The sequence below is a fragment of the Pseudomassariella vexata genome (assembly GCF_002105095.1).
Source record: "Pseudomassariella vexata strain CBS 129021 chromosome Unknown BCR38scaffold_5, whole genome shotgun sequence".
Classification (NCBI taxonomy): Eukaryota; Fungi; Ascomycota; class Sordariomycetes; order Amphisphaeriales; family Pseudomassariaceae; genus Pseudomassariella; species Pseudomassariella vexata.
Genome location: NW_024467960.1, coordinates 28408 through 48329, shown reverse-complemented (window position 1 = coordinate 48329; position 19922 = coordinate 28408). Strand labels below are relative to the sequence as shown.

At 51.1% G+C, this 19922-nt stretch overlaps 5 protein-coding genes across 5 annotated transcripts; 1 reads left to right on the top strand and 4 right to left on the bottom strand.

Moving 5' to 3' along the window:
* Positions 1-1415: 1415 nt before the first annotated feature.
* BCR38DRAFT_428298 (uncharacterized protein) lies at positions 1416-2700 on the bottom strand. The gene has a single exon (XM_040859891.1). The coding sequence runs from the start codon at positions 2227-2229 to the stop codon at positions 1540-1542; it is 690 nt and encodes a 229-aa protein (XP_040716731.1). The 5' UTR covers positions 2230-2700; the 3' UTR covers positions 1416-1539.
* A 1122-nt stretch (positions 2701-3822) lies between these two features.
* On the bottom strand, positions 3823-6763 carry BCR38DRAFT_428296 (major facilitator superfamily domain-containing protein). Its single transcript, XM_040859890.1, has 14 exons — positions 6355-6763; positions 6252-6289; positions 6098-6196; positions 5977-6050; positions 5908-5916; positions 5803-5851; positions 5679-5727; positions 5514-5607; positions 4974-5391; positions 4788-4918; positions 4596-4718; positions 4305-4527; positions 4137-4242; positions 3823-4079 (listed from the first exon to the last, which is right to left on the bottom strand). Exons 1-14 carry the CDS (start codon positions 6590-6592, stop codon positions 4006-4008), a joined length of 1725 nt encoding a protein of 574 aa, XP_040716730.1. The 5' UTR covers positions 6593-6763; the 3' UTR covers positions 3823-4005.
* A 1175-nt stretch (positions 6764-7938) lies between these two features.
* Positions 7939-8118, bottom strand: BCR38DRAFT_338993 (uncharacterized protein; the record flags this gene model as incomplete). Its single annotated transcript, XM_040855666.1, has 1 exon — positions 7939-8118. A coding segment is annotated over one exon (180 nt), but the record flags the coding sequence as incomplete, so codon positions are not given.
* Positions 8119-8734: 616 nt separating this feature from the next.
* BCR38DRAFT_473153 (uncharacterized protein) lies at positions 8735-9966 on the top strand (the record flags this gene model as incomplete). The annotated part of the gene is made up of 3 exons (XM_040862935.1): positions 8735-8878; positions 9318-9548; positions 9625-9966. The coding sequence occupies 3 exons, from the start codon at positions 8735-8737 to the stop codon at positions 9964-9966; spliced, it is 717 nt and encodes a 238-aa protein (XP_040716728.1).
* A 5437-nt stretch (positions 9967-15403) lies between these two features.
* BCR38DRAFT_464867 (arylsulfatase) lies at positions 15404-17945 on the bottom strand. Its single transcript, XM_040862681.1, has 7 exons — positions 17318-17945; positions 17168-17251; positions 17041-17114; positions 16603-16983; positions 16343-16555; positions 15981-16286; positions 15404-15924 (listed from the first exon to the last, which is right to left on the bottom strand). Exons 1-7 carry the CDS (start codon positions 17655-17657, stop codon positions 15562-15564), a joined length of 1761 nt encoding a protein of 586 aa, XP_040716727.1. The 5' UTR covers positions 17658-17945; the 3' UTR covers positions 15404-15561.
* Positions 17946-19922: the final 1977 nt, after the last annotated feature.

Below are 19922 nucleotides of genomic sequence, written 5' to 3'. Positions count from 1 at the left end.
AATTAGTTGCGTGGTAAAGTTAGGAAGTCTAGTTCTATTTTTTACTATGGGCGTGACCCGTTCGCTTGTGGACTACGTTAGGACATATATAGGTTATAGGAGAAATAACAGAATGCATTCTGAAGCCTTAAGAACTCTTTTTCGTATAGGACTAACACCTAGGGGTGCAGCCCTAAGGGGGTATGTCGGACCTTTAAGGCTACTCCGTTAAGACTGCTAAGTCAAAGGAGAAAAGTAAAGCCGTAAACCGTACAAGGTATAGGTCAACATGACCTCTACCTATTGAACCACACAAGTCCTAGTTGTGGGGCAGGCATCAGTTATTTCTACCTATATAAGGCCCCTATGGCCGCCCTTCACTTCTCTCAGGACTCTCCAGATCATGCCACTTTCAATACAAGACCATTTGCGCACAATCCAACACATTGGCTGAAATTTTTACGTCAAGAGACGTCTGTAAGCGACGTCGATTAGAGACATTATGGGAGAAGGCATTCGAAAGTGCTAGCAACAAGGAAAGCATTCCAGGAATTACTACTAAAAGACGCTAGTAAGACTTTCTAGGTACAGAGATCGAGAAATTACTTATCTTATTTCTGTTGTTACGAAAGTGATTCCGCAGAATAGCTACGGAATAATTATTATTAAATACGCCGTAGGCTCGAAGCCCCCGGTACCTCTACAAGTGCTCCCGTATGTCAAACCGTGCCCTAATGGCTGGACTAAATACATACGCTGCTACGTAGGTTCGCTCTATTAGCGACTGCGTTACGTCCACCACAATACTATGTTAGTTCTCACCCTACTAACAAAGTCCCCCTGAGAAGATCGATATTATCCGGGCCTAAGCGCTATCCGGCCAGTCCTGAGTAGCCACCTTGTGATAGTCCCGCTGACTACTGGTTTCCCCGTCGCCGTTGCCAGGTCTCTACGTGTATGCAGCGGCCATGGTGCGATAGTGGCCCGTAGGCGCTCTCTCGATTCTTCCAGCAGGCCGCAAAAGAGGATTACGTGCTCTGCCGTCTCGGGGGCCTCTCCACAGCGTCATAACGGCGAGTACACACCGAAGGCTCCTATCTTAAATAAGAAAGCTGATAGTCCTATTTTTCCGGTCCTGATCTGGCATAGGGTAGACGCCTCCGGTCGGTTTAGGTCTGAGTACTTGCCCTGTTTCGGCATTCGCATCGAGGGGCCCTCCTGCTCCTCGGCGATAGCGAGGGTGTGCTTATAGTAGAGGACAACCTACGGAATAATGACGATGGAATTAGAACAGTACCAAAATGAGATAATACTATATCAAGGGCTTTACAATACGGTGTCAGCTTTTTTATAGTCGGCTAGGACAATTGGAAGATACGCAAATATTAATAGAAGAAGCCAATAACGAGGCTAAGCATCTATTCCACAGTATGTAAGCGGCAAATAATTATTGGTATACGCTTTGGATACAATCCAACTTGGTCTGCCTAAATCCAGAGACCATGGGTATCATGCCCTATCCATGTTCGAAGCCATGTCAAACCCCGCCTTTTCCTACTACTAAGCTACAGTCTCAAAGATACTTTGCCTCGCTTCCTGCAGTTCCGCTCTCGCAGTATCCAGCACTTGCGTCTTCCCCCTCACAGTCAGACCCAACTCCTGTTGCCTCCCCCTCGCAGCATTAAGCTGCTGATCCAAGACCCTAGCACACCTCTGAAGCTCGAGCCTCGAATCCTTGATCTTGTCGTGGAAAGCCGCATCCGTGAAGATATTGTCAAACAAGACGTCACTCATAAGACTTCCTTGGGCGATCTTGACGGGCGGCAGGTTGCCCACGGTCGGCGACATGCGCTGGGCCTGGATGACGAGCATCTGCGCCTGCGAAACATCCATCTCACACTTATGCAGCTCATTACGCTCCATCATGTCGCTCACGAAGCTCCCGCCAAACATGTCCATGCGACTGTGATCCAACGCGTTCTCGATGGCGTGCAGAGCTGACGTCATGCGGTGCTGTGCCTGCGACAGGATCTGCACCGCCGAGCTCTCGCACTCAAACTGGACCCTAGCACCGTGATACGCCTGCAGCGCGCTGTTCAATTCGTTCTCCTTCGTATCCTCCTCAGGAAATCCGGGCGTGAAGCCCTGGAAAATGGAGTCGTACAAATTGTCAAGGTCGCGCTGGGCCTGCACATGTCTCTCTACCTCGGCCTCCAAGGCCCTCTGGGCCTCCAGCGCTTCATAGAGCATGGCCTGTACATTCTGCTACATTCCCGTGGCCTTGTGTATCTCCTGCAGCACGTCAAAGTACTGCGCTCCTCCTTGGCGGCCTTAGCCTCAAATTTACCCTTCTTGCCGGATACTTTGTAAGCAAATCGTTTCATGGTTGAGTCGCGGTACTTCTTGTGGTCCTTGAACTCCTTCTGTCGCTTTTCATCCAGTTTCTGGTTTGTCTTCTTGGCTTCTATGAGCTCGTTTTGCAGATCGGCCACGTATCGCTTCTGCTGCTCTAGTCCTGGGCCGGCGTGGACCGTCTCGGACAGGATGGAGAGGAGTTCCCGGTTGCGGGGAGTTGCCTCCTGGATGCGCGCAGTAGTTGACGACATGTTGTTTGTGCTGAAGTAGATTAAAGAGATTACCAAAGTCCTCGGCGAGTGTGGGGGAGGTAACTGTGGGTCGAGGATAGACGAAGAAATCAGGCAATATATGGCTTTGTGAACTTTTAGCACACTACCATGTTGCAAGGACCAAGAACACTGCCACTTCAACGGATCATTCATTAGCGATGCTTGGCGTACGTTCTGCGAACCAGCGGCGCGGGTTTGTTGGTGCATGCCACAGGCCCGCATCCGACTGCTGGATTACTGCCTTTTACACCTACCAATGATTGGCAAAGAAACTACGCCTTGTTGTCGTTAGGCGAAATCTGACGAAAAACCAATCGCAACGAATTGTAAATACGTTGTTGGCTGTCTCCGGAGAAGTGACGACGTGGATTCATATTGGAATCAAACGAACAGCGCATCGACATCATTAGAAATATTCCGAGACGAAGGGCCACTTCCTTTGCTCAACTTTAAGTAATGGAGAACAAAACGTAGCAGAAAGTGGAGTAAAGCTGGCCGCCGGTGCATATATATCTTCACTACTATCAGGGTGATTTGCTTCGCAAGATTAGTAATTGGCACAAGCATATTAGCGACGACTTCATTTTGAAATGTCCCTATATTAACGCAAGAGCAAACGAACCACGCAGGTGCATGGGGCCGCCACCACTGCTCGTTGGCAGGGGCGTAGTCCTCGGGATCGTCGTCCATCTCATGGCGTATTCACAGCATCTGACGGTCACTGACGCGGCCAGGAAACCACTTGGCCCAGTATATGACGTCTAGGTGGGTTTCAAGTAAGAAGACGAGATTATTCCTGCCGCCAAAGGTCGAGCCCATGATATGCGCGGACATATCCCCGTAGGAGAGGCCCTCCGTGAATATCATGATGCCCATGACCTCTTTCGGCTGAATCTCCTTGCACTCACGCCCGTCGGTAAAACTACAGTATGGTGCCCCTTTCCATCTCATATATATTGGATGGGAAGCCGCGGATGTAGGGCGGTGGCGTAGCAGTGCGACGACAACGTTGGTATTTCTTAGGCCGCCAGCACCAAAGCTTTCTGTTATGATGCTCTACCAGCCCGACTCTCGCGCTGAGACGATGGTCGACTCGAGAAGGTGCATTTTGGTGAGGAAATTATAATAATCGCGGATGGAGGCGACCGTTGCGTCGCGCGAGTAAGTAATCTCGCTGAGACGAGGCACCTTCAACCTTGTTGTAATTGAGAATGACAGAGTAAGGAATGCGCTCCGGGTTAACCAAGGTTGGAAAATAAGACTGAGGCGGCTTTGCTAATACCTTACTTAAGTAGGCAAAGTCAGAGCGGCGGCAGGGTGAAAATCACTCGCCAAGAAATATGTTCGTTACAAATACTAACCCTAATTCCGAGTATTATTGCCGATTTCCAATTAGACGCTACCTATGCAATATGCGCTCTTTCAACATTAGTGCCGCTAGAAAGGCCACCGTAGAACACGCCAACGAAAGCACTGCGAATCGTTAGTCAAAGGTGGGAATACAGGCTGGTAGGGACCCAATATACGTACAATGACTGTACTCAATGCCCTTTACATACGAAGCCACTGCGGCCTTGGCGATCCATGGTGGTGCTTGATCCAGATAGTCGACGCTGGCGACCGCTTGTTCCACAACCTGTTAGATCGACCATCAGTAAACTTCGTCAGCAAACGACCCAGGGGCATATATTCGCCTACCTCATGTACTCGAGCGGAATCTAGGCCAGCGTCCAGAAGTCGTACCGCCAGACTCTTTCGAAGAACGCCTACCTCAATAGCGCTGGCCAATGCCATTCCGAAGATTGATCCAACTGGCATGGTTAGGAAGAAGCCAGAAGATGCAGCCGCCTTGTCGGTGGGTTGTATGGAGGCCTGAAGGGCAACGAACGCGGCATTGGACGCAACGCCGGATCCAATTCCGCTGCGATACTTGATTAGCATTGAGCCACGACTGTAAAGGGGTTAGTCGGCGGAATATTTGTCTCTCACCCTGGAACTATGTACAGGGATTCGGCCCAGTTGGTGTGGCCATGCCATCGGAGGATGAGAAGCATATAGCTGGTGAACGACGAGAGAGCCGCGAATATGATCAAAGCTTTGTATCGACCGGTACTAAAAATTCCAAATCCGCTGTTAGAAATCGATAAATGGTGGACAACGGAAGATAAGAGAAAAACGTACCGCTTGATTATATAGCCTGACGCAATACCGCCCACGGCATTTCCGACAACTGCCGGGAATAGGTGCGCCCCGGCAACAGTGTTAGAGGACCTCTCGGTGACTTTGAAATAGAGCGGGACCGTGAACATCATCTTCCGGCGTGTCAACATGCCGCCAAACTGTCGGGACTGATCAGGGAGTACTTACCCCTAATTGGGCCGCAACTTGACAGCCCATGATACAGTAGCACAGAACCACATTGGGCCTACGAAGTATTCTGGGAGAGAAAATAGGCTCTCTGACCCAGCGCAATTCGATCAAAAGGAAGAGAGCTAGGAGAACGGGCCCGGTTCCGAATAGACCAAAAACGATCGGGTGGTTCCAGGGAACCTTCTGGCCACCGATCTCCAAAGGCAACATTAGTGATAGGAGGGCTAGTCCGAGAATGAAAGCGCCAGTGAAGTCAATCCTCGCTAATTGGCTGCTGATAGATGAGTCGCTTGTCCGCCTTGCCGTGGTGGCGGTGGACACTGTAGGCAGTACCAACCAGCACAAGACCAAGGCGAGGGCGAATATTGGTGTTTGTCCAAGAAAGGCCCAGCGCCATCCAATTGTGTCGGCGAGCCTGTAATCTCGTCAGAAATGCAGTTGCAGATCAATTTTCCGCATTCGAAATTGTATTTCACGTCCAAAAAGCACTGAATAATAGCACCAGCGGATCATTACAGTCCAAGAGGCGCTACTCACCATCCACCAGTTGGTCCTCCGAGGCTTCTGCCAGTAGTGGCTACGATGTTCAGGTAACTCTGCCAAGAGCCGACTTCTCGGAGAGGTGCCAAATCTTTGACATAAATCAGAATTGGCAAGATACGATTTGGAGGGGAGGGGAAGGGGGGGGGGTTGATTTCTTACCAGTGATGATTAAAGCTGCCAGCACTTGCATACCGGCACCCCCCGAGCCCTAAAGCAACCGCAATGTTAGTATATAGTTGATCAACAGCCATAATCGAAGCCTCCGTAACAAAGGAGAACTCACCGAGATCACCCGTCCGAGAATTACCTGCCACATTGTCCGTGATACACCGCTAAAGGAGCCTTGTCAGCCCATTTGCGTAAACATTGTGCCCAATATGAGCCTTACATCAATGCACTGCCAGATGTCAGTAAAGGTAGTAGTAATCAGGTTGATTCCAATGGAGATGGCACTCACCAACCGACCGCGAACAGCCCGTAACATACCAGAAGCCAAAGTTTTCGCCCAAATATGTCACTCAGTCTTCCATACTGTGTAGCGTCAGACCCATTTGCCAAGAACTGAATACTAGCCTTACCAGCGTCTGAGTGGCCGCGCCAGCAAGCATGAAGCCAATGAACAGCCAACTCGAGTCTCCCAATGCGTTGAATTCCGACGCAACCTCAGGATGGATAGCCTGCAAATAATAATATCAGAACACGTTTCTGCTTTCCATCTGATGTACAACTTACAATCACGAGGGAGGTGTCGACATTGGAAATAAAAACCCCTAGTTGACCAAATCATCAATATCTAGCTCGCTACTGGCATGCCACCTAGACTTGAAACACCCACCAACGAGCAATGCTATAACGGTCTTGGCAATGAAGGCATTGCTGTAGCGTTTTTCGACGCCTTTCGGCTGCCGACCATGATTATCGCCATGTTCCACATCGGTACGGGCAGTGCCATAGTTTGGACACGTTGCTTGGTCGTCAATTAACGAGGAGCTGCTGGACAGTAGACTGGTGATTTCGCTCGAGTCATGGGGTAGTGGTTTGGACGGCTCGTCTGTCATCGTGGGCGTTATCATTGCTTCGATATGGCTTGTCGGGGCTGTGTTTTGAGAACCGAATTTCTTGAAGAGGTAGTATCCAATAGAGATTCCTAAAATGTTTTGCACGACTCGACCAGATTGTTGTGAAGGATGTTGAAGGATGTTACACGTCGTAATCGTGACCTAATGGTTGGCTACAAGGAAAGGCGGCCTTGGCCCGGCCGGCATGGTTACATCCGAGTCGACGTTGTTCTCGCCCCGTATCCACTACGCCATGAAGCCATGTAAGCACACCATCGATACAGCGCCATGGAAGGTAGTGGAAATAGCGCATGCTGTATAATTGATAAATGAAAGTTGTGAAATCTCTAATTTTATTACTGCTTATGCAAGCCGCGCGTTCACAGACAAGGTTGTTTTGAAATATCGTACCGTTAGCTACAACATACATAACGAAGCAGAGATGCTGCGAGTACGAATCAAAGTTACGATACCAGATAATGTCGATTGCAGAATAATAAACCGAAAAGAGAGAGTAAGAGTTACAAGTGTAGGATCCCATGGCTCTGTTGTATTGGGAACGGGTGATTTGGTGATTTGGCTCTGAGATAGCCTATCCCAAGGTATCCCTGCCTTTCGTCCATATTCACGTAGCAAGCGTGTTATTCATCCGCCTTTTAACGGGTTCCCCCCCCCCTTTTAAGACTTTATCTCCCTGTTAAGAGGGTCGCTCGGAAACCTTAAATAGCGCCAGTATCCTTAATTTTTCAATCTCTGCCGATGTCCTCAATGTCCCTTACATATTAACATATGGACGTATTTGAAGTGTATTTCGGATGAAACATAGGATTAGTTTGTTTCTAGATGTATCGATAAGGATCTGTTAATGTTGAAGGACGCAATCTCAAAACGAATAGCTGCAGAGGATAACAGCCGAGGGGGATAATACGCGAAGAAGAGAGGACGAAGACGATCAGTTAGATAAAGAGTTATTTAGTTTTCAAATGACTTGTAATAATTCGTGCCTATCTGTTACTCGTAGCCATTAAGTGATTTCTTTCATTTAAGTGAATTAATTCAAGCCTGTCAAGGCTTTATTCTGTAATTCACCTATTGAGGTGATTCAGTTGGCGTAGATTGTCGTCCCGATCGTTTCGTAGATGTGGAAGAGTTTGTCAAGCTCCTGCAGCCTCTCCAGCAGCGCCATGTGGAAAGCTTCTGCACCGCACATAACTGCTTGCCACGCTGACGACCGCAGCTTATCCTAGTAACCGATTTACAGCCAGCTAGATGTCGGCTGGTCGGTACTGCCAGTTGTCCGAGATACACAATAGCAGCCACGCCCTCCCCACGAGCATACCCGTGGTATTTTGATCCCCTATTTACTGTAGTAAGCGTGAACCGTTGCCTGAGTGGGGTGGGGATTCCAGCTTAAGGAACTTACACGTCATAAATTTGCCGTCAGGAGAGAGCATTTTCAGTATTCTGTAACTAATAGAGCTCTTAAGTCCTAGGAGGAGATGAAAACCATAAGCGAGTGCAGTTTTGGCTTCGCCAGCCCTTGAGGCTTAGGTTACCAAAGGCACAACGAGACTCGAAGAACAAGTTGCACCTACCCCTGCGGACAGACCGTGCGAAATTAGGTTCGCTATAATTCGTCTCTAGGTACTAACGGTGTGATATGTCGCCATGGAGTCGGTACTGCGGAGCATCAATGCCTCGTAGTAGTTCGAAATAAGTCCAACATAAATGCCATTTTTCTTTCCGCATAAATTCTCGACCGGTATATCTGGCAGCTCTAAGCTTTAATAAACCGTTTCGAGAAGCAGGTGTTGTTAAGTATCGAGTACTTTCGCTTCGATAGGCTTAATACCGAAGAACTAAGCGTTAGACATGCCAGGGTGCTCCAGTAGAGGGTAGGCGTCTTTTACATTAGTGTGGCCATGGTACTGACTATTGGGGTGGTAAAGGCCATTGGTATGGAAACGGCTCTCGGGAAGCTCGCTGTGTACTATACATGACTACGGGATACTTGATTGTGCATGGAAGAAATCAATGAGTTATGGCGTCCTTTTCCAACATTGAATGTGACAGCTATATAATTGTATAAGCGACTCAATTCCCCATTGTCTTGTGATGTTTACGATACCACCGCGTTCTAGCTAATCCCAGTGAATCATGCCATTCCCTTTGTCTCCTGGTACCCACAGCGGAGGTGACAGTGAAGGTGGAGAGAGCATCAGAGCACGTGCAACCACACACCCTTCGATGCTATACAAACCTTCTAGTTCTGCACCCTACTTGCATACTTGCCACTCGGAGGTTGGCCTCGGGGCTCCTCGTCCCCTTTATAACGGACAAGCCCGCCTGCTCGGAGTCCTTATAGCTGGGGCCAACATTGACAGGCTTCGTTATTGGGTCCAAACCTAGCTGGGAATTCAAAGTGCGATGCCGAGAAATATATTACAGAAACATCTTGTTGCGCATCGTTCTAGCAAGCACGACTTTCAAAGTTAACCACGCCTTACTGCCTACTGTCTCATAGGTCACATACTCCCAACAAGATTGACCTTCCAAGCTGCCCCTGAAACCCGCAACCAGCCCTTCCTGGACACTTCGAGGATCGAGATTGACGCTGATGCCGCCGGGTTGCTTCATTGCTTGATTTACGTCCTTCACTTCTCATCTGCACGTATTCAACGGCCTGCTTCCATGACGTCTGGCGCAGCCCCACCTGTCGCTACGGCGCTTACCCCTTTAGCCATCGTCTGCCCGCTCCGATTCTGAGGTGGTGCACCTCGTGCGCCTTGACTCAGGGCATATTACCCCATATTATCGAGACCACTCACGGGTGACCATTTCTCCACCACAATCCGCGGGGATGGCCACGACTCGTTTGGCCGCTCTACCCTGGCCGATGGCATCGTGGTGGACCCTCGCCGACGACAAAAAGACGGTCCGTGTTGGCGCCGGCATGCTTGCCGATTCGATAGTAAGCTTCCTCGCCCCCAGGGCGTTTCTGGGGACTCCGCGGAGCGAACTATGGCAACTTTGGTAATGTATTGGAGGTGCGTGTAAAGGTGTATCCGGACCTCAAGATGCTGAACGGGTATATCGGGTTCCCGATTATAAATGCCGAGGGCGTGCTTGGAAAATTTGGTGAACATCAACAGGGCGAAGTACCAGAAGAGTTCAACAGTGATATTACCTGGGCGCCAATCCTACGAATCGGGCCCGTCGTCAGTTTCTTCTTTTTGTGGATGGCCAAGGTAATGAATGACCTGATTGCCGAGTGGGTATACGAGGAGGAGCTCAAAGGCCTAGGAACCGTCGTGTTCAATACGGTCAAGGAAATTAAGTATTATAGTTATGCCCCTTTCTGGTACTTGTATACTCTGCATATCTTATAAATATCAATATGATCATATTCTGTAACGAGTGGGTCCCTCGTCTTTTGACGGTCATTTGGTCCAATATATTCCACCTGTGTATACGTGGATGGAGCTATACACCGACCCGATACATACAGCGACTCCTGCTGGCTTTCTCGGAACACTCAATGGCACGTTCAAAGAATTTTTTGGCGTGCAGTTCTACGATGGATCTTTATAGTTCCGATGGCTGTAGTAGAAACGCCACCGCTGGCCGTGTCTACGTAGATGGGCTCAGGACGTGATGTGAGTGCATATGTGGTGTGAATTGTTGTATGGGGGAAGTTTGGTTCTCTAGTTCGTATTATTCGTTATTTTAATACAATTCACGCTTCAATATGCCCTTTACATAGCTGTTGATCATATTTTCCAGAAATGAAGAGATTTCTGACTTTCATCGATAACTTCTTCGAACAGCGTCAAATCATCAAACCGATTGCGGCATTCGATTCCTAACGACCGTTTACGTCGGACAGTGACCTCGCATCGCACGCGAAGCGAGGACGCAAGCGATGGCGGCGCCGATGGTGATCGACGGGGGACGGGCGGGACTCGAACAGAGTTTTCACCACCCCCACGCCAACGAAAGTGCCCACGCACCGAACGTGGAGCGCACCAGCAGAAAGAACGCAGAGAGGGAAGGGATCGGAAGAGAACTACAAAAGGTAGAACAAGAGATTGCCGACTTGGTCCCACGTGAGAAGATTGAGGTCATGGGGGGTTTGATGGAGCGTTGGCTGGGGTTGAAACTAGCCGGCAGGACGCTGGAGGAGGGGGGCGACAGACCCGCCACACATGCCGACGTACTGGCAGTGACTCTGGCCCTTGCCGAAATTCCTGCGGCGATCCAGACGATGGTTGAGAAGACCATGCAGGATACGGTGAAGAACGTGGCCTTGCCTACAACTCGATCCTGGGCCTCAATCGCCTCAGGATCGGCCCAGGGACGGGGACCCGGTGAAGCCCCAGTGTGGCAGCAGCGGGTTGTAGTGCCCCAGCGAAGGGAGAGAGAGGTAGTGATCCGGGGGACAGAGGACCCTAATATGAAGAACAGATCGGCGGCTGAGGTCGTAAAAGCGGTGAACAGTGCACGCGGCAGCACCGATGCAGTGGCGGCCCGCAGGCTGCGCAGTGGCGATACCGTAGTGACGTTTAAGCAGTCGGCCTCAGCGGCGACCACGGACAGCAGGTGGGTGCGTAGTGCCTTCGGCGATAAGGCACTTCTCAACCGCAGAGAAGTTGCAGTGATCGCGAAGGGGCTGCCTGCGAAACGGCTGCGAGAGGTCCACGACGAGAGCCAGCTACTTAAAGACCTGAAGCGGGACAATACAAAGCACCTCTCTAAGGCTAAAAGAAACCTCCCCCGGGCGCCGCAAGCACCGTATGCGGCCCTGATACTACACGTGGATAGCGTGGAGGCGGCGATGGAACTATGCTCCGAAGGGCTTATTTGGGAGGCCCAGATATTCGATTGCGAGCCGTACGACGGCAATCTTCGGGTTCGGCAGTGCTACCAGTGCTACGAATACGGCCATATCGCGAAACACTGCAAGAAGACGGCGCGTTGCGGCGTCTGCGCTGCAACGGCACACCCAGGGGGTGAAAAAGACTGCCCCGAGAAGGCACCTAGCGGCAAAAAACGTTGTGTGAACTGCAAAGGGAAGCACACGGCGTGGGACAGGGACTGCCCTACGGCAGAACAGCAGCGGCTACGCGTACGCGAGGCGTACGCTCACCGCCCCCGACAATTTGAGGTCCGCAGCTACTCGGACGGGTTATCTAGTGAGGGCAGGCTCACACCACCTAGCTCATTGACCAGCGACGGGTTTACAGTTGTACGACCCCGGGGCCGCCCCCTGGGCGGATCGCGAGTGGAGCAGGAGCGAACCGAACGGTCTGCGTCAGCAATGCGTAGCTTCCTCACTAAGGGACGTACGAACGAAGATATACCATCGACAGCTTAATGGTAGTCTCTATTCTCTACTGGAATATCGCAGATTCAAAGGCGAACGCAACGCTAGCGCTGGATAAGGGGGGTGACTATGATATAATAGCGGTTCAAGAGCCATGGATCAACCGGCGGACGAAGGCGATTTATTGCCCGAAGTCGTCCAGGTACGAAGTAGTGTACAGCAGCGGCAGAGCTGCGCTATACGTCCATAAACGATACGACGTGGCTACGTTGCGACCCCGTACCGGGATGGACTGGAGCAGTATTACGTTCGGGGCAGGCCCGGACGCCCTTACAATCTGGTCTATCTATTCACCAAACCAGACCGGGAGCCGCTGGGTCAGCCCGCTCCAAGACCTCCCTAATGGGGCGCCGGAGGGGACACAGGTCCTCGTAGGGGACTTCAATACACATCACCCGCTGTGGGACGTCCACGGACGGTCGTCACGGGGCAGCGACAACGTAGTGGAGTTTGCGCGACGCTGGCGATTAGAGCTCGTTACGCCGTTCGGGGAAATCACACGGCAAAGGCACAAACAACGAGACTCAACTATCGACCTAGCCTGGGTGACGAAAGGGGCTAGGATTGATTACGATGGGGACCCGGGCCTAGAGGGCTCAGACCACAGAGTGCAAGTGATTAGGGTAATATCCAACGGGGAAGCAGTCAAGGAGGGCCGCCGCAGTGTCGAAGGGTGGAACTGGGCGATGGCGGATAAGTGGCTCATCGTAGCCGAATCAAGCCAGAGATTTATGAATTATTTGCCGGTTGAGACGATAACGGAGTTGGACCAGGCTGTTGACTGGGTTATCCGGAACCTCCAAGAGATCGCCGACGTGGCGGTCCCGAGACGCACCGTTGGCCGAGGCGCTGGGGTCCCGTGGTGGTGCCCGCAGGTTAGCAAGGCTTGCGCTGAGACGAAGAGACGACGGCGGGACTACCTCCAGGCAAGGTCGCAGACCAACTGGGACGAATATACAAGAGCCGGCCAAAAACAACGGCTCGAAATCAGCGAAGCGCAGACGCGTAGCTGGCACGAGAAGCTCGAGGGGACGGCGAAGGATCACAAAAGCCTGTGGGCACTGCAGAGGTGGGCTAGGCTACGGAGCTGGGCCCCCCCTGAGGCCCACGGCTTGCCAGATCTCCGGAGGGACGCCGGCGACACGCTTACAGCACGTACACATGATGAGAAGGCAAAATTACTAGCTGAGAGGTTCTTCCCAGACCCGTATATAGATCTATCGGACCTCGATCGCGGCCTATTACAGACGAGACCAGAGCTGAACGTCCCTAGGGAGGTGACCACAATGGATATCGAGTCTATCATCAAAGGAACGGCTGCTCGGAAGGCTCCCGGCGACGACCTGATCCCCACTGGCCTGCTAAAGGCCTGCGGTGAACCCCTATGGGAGATCCTAGCGGATCTGGCAACAGCTAGCTTTAGGCTGGGGTACTACCCGGAGCGCTTCCGCTCAGCGAGGGTGGTTATTATCCCTAAGCCTAATAAAACGACAGCTCAGAAGCAGACCCCTGGCGGCTGGCGCCCCATTGCCCTGCTTAGCACGGTAGGGAAGGTAATAGAGACGGCGATGAGCCAGCGTATCACCAAAGTAGCTGAGGCGGCCGGCCTACTACCAAACGGCCAAATGGGTAACCGCGCTGGGAGGTCCACCGAACTGGCAATACGTATAGTTGAGGACGTGGTCTATACGGCGTGGAGACGCGGGGGCATCGCCTCGCTGCTACAGCTAGACATCAAGGGGGCATTCGATACGGTCAATTACAGACGGCTGATTTCCATATTAGCCCGGAAAGGCTACCCGGAGTGGGTTCAGGAGTGGGTACGCAGCTTCGTGGAGGATAGAACGGTACGCCTCCGGTTCGATGGCAAGGAGTCAGAGCCAATCCCCCTACGAGCTGGCGTCCCCCAGGGGTCACCGCTATCCCCGATACTGTTTATATTATACATTTCAACGCTGTACGAGGAGCTAGCGGAGCAGCATCCACTACTTTTAGTAGTCGGGTTCGCGGACGACACGAACCTGCTAAGCGTCGGCACCGATCCAGACACGACCTGCCGCCGGTTGGAGAGCGCATGGGCTACGTGTCAGCGGTGGGCAGTGAGGCACGGGATGGAGTTCGCTCCTGACAAGAGTGAGCTAATGCACTTTACTAGGGCCCGAGAGCCCTTGCCGCAAAGTATTCGCCTTGGGGACGCCACAGTGTCGCCGGTAGTCTCAGCCAGGTTCCTAGGAGTCTGGTTCGACCGCAAACTGACGTGGCACGCCCATGTTGAGCGTTTTAAAACAAAAATGGCAACTCAAAAGCTAGCCCTGACAAAGCTAGTCAATATGTCGTGGGGCTGCGATCTTATACGGGCGAGGCTGTTATATACGGTGGTTATCCGTAGCGCGATTGCCTTCGGGGCGACTGCGTGGCATACTATAAGTGAGGAACCGGCAGGGCCAGCTAAGAGCCTGATGGGGATACAGAACGAGTGCCTCCGGGTAGTCTGTGGTGCCCACAAAGCGACGCCGGTTCGCCACCTGGAAGCAGAAGCAGCAATCCCGCCACTAGACCTCTATCTTAGTGCCCGGGCTGCTAAGTTTGAAGAACGGCTACGGCTTAGCGGGAAGAGAAATCTGCTTCGCAGCGCGAGCGCTAAAGCGTCACATATACTCCGGCAGGATAGGCCGGCGAAGAGGAAGCAGGCGTCGCAGCTACTCCGACCGGCAGGGTACACTATGGAGAAGGAGGCCCGGGGCTCCGAATGGATGAGTGAGGAAAAGGAGGTCCCGGCTGCCCTCCTCGACCACTGGAGGAAGAGATGGCTCACCGGAGCAGAGCATCACGATCGCCAGCGACGCGCTATCGCTGAGGAACCGGAGGGCCCTTCGATGCAGATACCGAAAGGGGGCAAGTATTTCGGCCTGAACCGACTGGAGGCGTCTACGCTGTGCCAGATCAGGACGGAAAAAATAGGACTAGCAGCCTTCTTATTCAAGACAGGGGCTTTTGGCGTGTACTCGCCGCTATGCCGCTGTGGCGATGCCCCTGAGACGGCAGAGCACGTAATCCTCTTTTGCGGGCTGTTGGAAGGACCGAGGGAACGATTACGGGCCGCCATCGCACCACGGCCACTATACTCTCGCAGAGACCTCGCAACGGCAACAGGAGAACCAGTAGTTAGTGGGACTATTGTAAGATGGCTGCTAGGGACGGGTCGGACAGCTTCAAGGCCCAGATAGCATCGATCTTCTCAGGGGGGACTTTGTTGGTAGGTTGAGAACCAACGTAGTATGGTAGTGAACGCAACGCAGTCGCCAATAGGGCGAACCGACGACGCAGCGTATGTATTTAGTCCAGCCATTAGGGCACGGTTTGACATACGGGAGTACTAGTAGAGGTACCGGGGGCTTCGAGCCTACGGCGTATTTAATAATAATAATAAATAGCTGTTGATCAGTGACGCATCTTCATATGGGTAAAATGGGTCGTATTCTGTTGTAGTTCCTTTTGTTCTTCCAAGAAAGGTTTGCAGCCAAGTGCCCATGTGGCTGGTGGTCTTCGCAAAAAGCCTCATTGCTTGAAACGACGCAAGATCTGGAGCAAGAATTACCTCTTACGCCCATTCAGACCATGACAGCCCATGTCTATCAACCAAACCATCCTTCTCAAACTGCGGTCCTTCCGCGTCCACGATATATCCATTCTCACATCGATCGAACTCAATCCGTGCTTGCTGTTGCATGTAGAACTGGTCATATCGCGAGGATAGCGCATCCATCAAGTTCTCCACGTTCCCTGCAGGATGTAAGGCTCGCCAAGGGTGGACACACGTCTCCTCTTTACATGACTTGAGAACGAAGAGCACAGAGTCCAGACGCGCCGCGACTTTCTCAAGCGAGTAGCCCTGGATATATGTTGGCGCGGCTGTGGACTGCTCATCGTGGGATAGCAGATTGATTAACTGCCCAGGATCGGTCTATTGGACAAAGCATGAGATTAGGAGTTTCCATGACTAGGGGTACAATTCCTTACATTGAGGTCGTAGAGTTCGTGCTCGTTTGTACACCACACCGAGTAGTAAAGGTTCCACGAATCACTGACGATTCGCAACGCTTTGTAAGTATTATTCCACCATCGGTTCTCGTGCCCTGGAAATTTTCGCCCCTCTGCAATCGCGAATCCCCAATACTCAACGTTGACGTGCTCGTGTCGCGTCTTCGTGGCGTCTGATATTCCCGATATTGTCAATGGAATGGCTTCACCATCAAGATGAGCAGTCTCTGGTACTTTTCGTCCGACGAGGTCGAGAATGGTCGGTGCCAAGTCGGTGTGAGTGGTCTAGGCTATGGAATTAGTTGTTGCACTGCACAACATGTTCTCTCGTGGTGACTTACTACAATATCTGTCACGAAATCTTGAGGGACCCCAGGTCCACGTATGATCAACGGGACGTTGATATCTTCCTCAAACCCGCATTCCTTTCCAGGTCGGAGCCGATGTTGGCCAATGTGGAATCCATTGTCAGATGTGTAAATGATGTAAGTATTATCTAGGATGCCATAGTCCGCGAGGCGAGAGACGACCCCATCGACAAGTTCATCAACGGACTGCAGTGCTCGGAGTCGCGCTCGATAGAACTCATCGTTTAGTCGACGATCTCTTCGCTCAACTTGGGCAGTTTCTTTACCCAATTGGAACCGGACGGCCGATCCGGGTTAAAGTTGTCCGGCCGTGGGACTTTGACATCCTTGAAGAGGTGTGCGTGGCGCTCTGCGTAGATAGGAGCAGAGAATATGGCCGTACCAAGTTCGGCAAAGCCGTTGACAAGGGAGACATTGAGGTTGCTGTGGGGTGCGACTGGGGCAAGTGCTAGGAAGAATGGTCGTCCGGCGGACACTGCATCATCGAGGAAGCCATAGGCCTTCTCGGCAAGTACATCAACAGAGTATTCGCCTTCATGACTGACTGGCGCCTCATGGTTTCGCTGATAGGTGCTATTGAGGTAAGAGTAAGTGTAGGGGTCTAAGAGGAAATCCTGCAGAAAATGAGTTGGATTCTCGAAAAACGCAGTTGGTCGCTGTTAGGGACTTACCGAGCCGGTCCAGCCGGCGACATGTGGTGAGTTGTAGTTCTCAACCGTATGAGCATTGAACATCTTGCCAGTATCTGCCACAATGTAGTCAGAAATCTTATACTTGTCATTTGAAGTCCATACTTACAGTATGTGTTATAGCCTGCATCTTGAAGCCATATTGGTAGATAATTCTCATTTAGGCCCTGGCTAACGAACTTTGGATAACCACCTGATAGTCTTGTCAATACCGGATGCATCTGGTACACGCAAAGAAATTATGAAAGTTCCCACTGACCATATGGAGGATTGACATCGGTGACATTCGTATTGTGAGCTGCCTTGCCCGTCCAAAGGGAAACTCTTGAGGGGCAACACAAAGCCGTGGTGCAGAAATGCCGCTTGTAAAAAGTGCCTTGATCCCGAAGGTGTTTCTTGATTAAGGGAAGATAGTCCATTGATTGCATCTGTAGATCCTGGTCATCAGTCAGGATGAAGACAATATTTGGCTGCTCGGCCGTTGTCGACTCGTCATGTTGTGTGTTGCCAGTTAGAGGGACCTGGTTTTGCGGGAAAGTATTGGCTGCGACTTGAGTGGCCAGTACTGACAATACGGCAGCGAGGCCCAATGCTAACATGATGCCAATCGAAACAGAAGACACGCCACAAAGGTTCAACGACAACTCAAGCCTAGATTAAACGCTCTAGATCTAGATGGCGGTTGAGAATTGTGAACGTCAAAAACGCCTCCTGCATGTAACCGTTCAAGTTTCACCGGTGAGTGGTGGAGCAAGGACACGTGTGGGAACTATGCGGGGTTATCGATCTTGACAGGCATCTGATAACGAAAGGAGACGAGAAATGGCGTGCTCGAAATCGAACAGTATGGCATGCTGAGTCTAAATCAGAATGGACTATTACATGGCTTCGTACTGCTTTTTCTGTCCTTTCTCGTCATCGTCTCCGTTGATTGCGTCGTCGCGGGGCAAAATACTGGGCCGCCGCCTACACTAGGCTAATCACAGTCACCTCCAACTGACAGCCAAAACCCAGGGAACCACAAGTGCACCGCAATCTGTGACGATGCACCAGCACGCCTTGATTGCGAATGTCGAAGCTGGTTACATCTTCGTGGCTCCGTACAGCTTCTCCAACAAAAGGGACTAGGAGCTCTCCCAGCCAGCGCCATATATATCCGGCAGCAGTGGAGATTTAGTCTGGTCCGGGTTTACCTACTTCACCGGGGCAGTGGCCAATTTCCAGCCAGCGAGGTTGGATGGCCACATTCTGTTTGCCTACGACGGGTCCTTGAATACACACAAGGGGCATGTTCATAGTCACTATACACTGCTAGACCACCACTACCAAGCTGTTGGCCAAGTACGCTCTAGCGCACACCTTCTGTCCAATTTACACAAGTTTCTCATTATGGATGAGAAGAAAACACTGGTTAGAAATTCCAACCCTCGAAAGGCAGACATTAAGCTTTATGGTGTCGCCGACGATTAGACATGGATCCTTGATTACGACGTTCACGGTATGCTATCAGTGGTAACTCTGACAAGAACCCCATTGATAATTTTTGAAATAGAAATTGGTATCGAGACTGGCCGTGTGTTGTTTGAATGGCTGAGCCTTGACCACAAAGGCTTTTGAGAGGCACTCCTATCGGCGACAGTGTAGAATTCCGCTTCCAACACCATGCTCGTAACTTGACTGGCGGCAACAAAACTGTCGTGTACATATCTATTTTCGACAATTCAATATATATTGGCTTCAACGTCTCTGCCGGCACTGTTTCAACGGGGAAGATCATGGAGCTTACTCTGCAGATGAAGATAGCTTTCATCAAGCAGATGTTTGTGCTAGGGCATCCTATATACAACTATTCACACCCCATATGCTTCCGCATCAATTATAATAGGTATTTATATAGTTACTAGAGTGGTGTGCACGCGGTTTGGTCATATTTACACGACTACCCTACTACTACGTTTCTTACCCTATTCGTATCTCTATATCTTCTTAATTAATTAAAATTTCTCCTTCGGCAACTATAAGAGCTTCTTCAAGCCTAACATGTCTTTATAGCCCTCCGACACTTACCAAGCTCTTTATTTACCTTTAAAGTCGCTTATTCTCCAACTAGAGTAAGGCTACCTCTTGTATTACCGCCTTTATACCCTTCGCTCATTAATTCATAGCTAATCCACTTGCCATCAGAGCACTATTAAGATCTTAGGGCGAGGTCTGTTTCGAAGGACCAATGGCCTGGGAATGAGACTCCACTGGCTCACCATTTCCGACGTTGTGTTGACGTAGCCACTAGCCTTAAGTGGCTGAGACTAGATTATGTATGTCTCGGGGCAGCCAACAGCCTGCCGGCTGTGGCTTGTATGAAGAGAGCAACGAGTTCGTTGATGAGGCGAACAAGACTTTATAGTTAGAATGGATTTTATAATTGCCGCTTCCAGTTGAGTGGTGGCTGAGCTACATTTACTTACTCAGCATCGACTTTGGGAAGGAACATGCAGCACAGCCTTAAATGGGAAATGGCGCTCATTGCCCACCTGATAGTCTCATTCAACTCCGCGATAATTTTGCCATGGTCTGGGTTGCAGATCTCTGGAAAAGGGTGCAGTTTCGGCTGAGGAAAACACGTCCGGTCCCGAGAGGAGCTGCTGTGCTGACATGTGCCAGCGACAGGTCTACACACACTGCACGAAACCGGAATTGAGGAGGAGGGAAGCATTATACAACATCAGCAGCCCATAATTGGACCACCAACTTGAAAGCGACAGGTACAAGGCCGTGTTGTGACTGGTTAGTTCTACCGTAATGATATGGTGATCTCTGCCGGCCATGAAAGCGCCATTTCAGTGGATTCAGCCTCAATCATGACC